A 1,598-nucleotide genomic window follows, 5' to 3' on the forward strand; every position below is an offset into this window, starting at 1 on the left:
ACTGTAAATGTACATAGTCCTCAAAAGTTAAACTTTCTTACTTAATTTATAATCTTACCGTTACCAAGCGACTGATAGACCAGAAAGTGGAACTTTATAACTGTTTTAGCTTGTTTCATTTTTTTTACAATTAATCCTCTGTAACTTGGTTTTTATTTCAATATTTGTAATCAATTGCTCTTTTCTTGTACTTGAGGGTGAACAAGGCAATGAATCTTTTATTGGTGTCAAGAGAAGAGCAACTTTGATCACTTTGACAGTCTTATAAATGCCAAGTGTCCAGCACCTCCAAGGTCGAAAAGAATAAATGTCATATGGCTGTTATTTGTGTCCTTTCTACTTTCTTGATTCACCTATTGAAGGGTATCCCCTTTCCGCCCATTCCGCCCCATTCCGCCAACATGCGAAAACGTCGCTCTCGAGAACACAATCACCACTCCGACACTTACATTTTAATTAAGGGCGATTATCGCCCATTTGTAACAAGTGTCTCGAGGCCGATAAGATTGGGTGCCAGAGCCCAGCCCAGCGGTCAGCCGTGCGGTTGGCTCCCCGCATTACGGCGTTTCCACTCGTCGAGATGAACGTCCTCTGCGCGCTGCTGCTCGTCCTGCTGGTCCGGGGCTCCCCGGCGGCCGACATCAGCCTCCAGATCTCTGGAGGCAAGATGGCCCTGCCCGGCCAGTTCCCCTACCAGGCACTGATCGGCGCCGTTGACCAAGCCACTGGTCTCCCGGACCTCGACAACGTGTGCGCTGGCGCCCTCATCGACTCCAGATGGGTCCTTACCGCCGCCTCCTGCCTCAGCAACCCACAGTGAGCTGCCAAGCAGGGGCCAGAGTCCTAGGGATCGTCCAGAGAGTACGTCCGTTTTTCTCAGATGCATTCCGGCAAGTTCCGGGGGCCAGGCGCCTGCAAGGATCAGGGTAGGCCAACCCGCAGTACCCTTGTGCATCGCAGGCAAGATATTGCCTACCTATCAGGCGATATGAGAGCTTGCAGAGGCTAAACTTTGCGGGTTCGAAACGGCGAATTACGGGCGTACTGTCTGTATGATCCCTAAGGGGTGGACGTGCGGGGACTTCCCTGCCCTCACACGCGGGCCTCTTGTTTACAGTGTCAACTACCAGGTCACGTTTGGCGCATTCGATCTGAAGGTAGACGTCGAGGACACCCGCGTCACTCACACGATCAAGAACAAGAATATTCACGAGTCGTACAACGCGGCGACTGGAGAGAACGACATCGCACTTCTCGAACTGGTGGCCAGCGTCGACGAGAGCGGTAAAGGGGACGAACTTCTGTTGAGCTTTATCCTGAGTAGAAGCGTGTAACGTCACTCTAACTTTCTCCAGAGTTCGTTGCTCCTATTCGGCTCCCGTCTGCAAAGCAAGCCACTCAAAGCTTCTGGCTGTGGAACGGCGCAGTCTCTGGTTGGGGCTCCACCAGTAAAGGTAAGGCACCCCAATAGAGAAAAGCCACGACCTCGAAATCAAAGAATATTAAGAGAATAAGCGGTTGATCCAAGCCGGGACGCTACGCTTTTTGCCAAACTCACATCCAGGCATGAGGGGGGCGCACCGGGGAATTACCCCCCC

The 1,598-nt window shown here is 51.9% G+C and overlaps 1 protein-coding gene across 1 annotated transcript; it reads left to right on the top strand.

Annotated features, from left to right (window-relative positions):
• Positions 1–527: 527 nt before the first annotated feature.
• On the top strand, positions 528–1,508 carry LOC113205489 (prostasin-like). Its single transcript, XM_052276844.1, has 3 exons — positions 528–816; positions 1,118–1,284; positions 1,356–1,508. The coding sequence occupies exons 1-3, from the start codon at positions 581–583 to the stop codon at positions 1,469–1,471; spliced, it is 519 nt and encodes a 172-aa protein (XP_052132804.1). The 5' UTR covers positions 528–580; the 3' UTR covers positions 1,472–1,508.
• The last annotated feature ends 90 nt before the right edge of the window (positions 1,509–1,598 follow it).

The sequence above is a fragment of the Frankliniella occidentalis genome, unplaced genomic scaffold (genome assembly GCF_000697945.3).
Source record: "Frankliniella occidentalis isolate FOCC.00 unplaced genomic scaffold, Focc_3.1 Scaffold4686, whole genome shotgun sequence".
NCBI classification, from domain to species: Eukaryota; Metazoa; Arthropoda; class Insecta; order Thysanoptera; family Thripidae; genus Frankliniella; species Frankliniella occidentalis.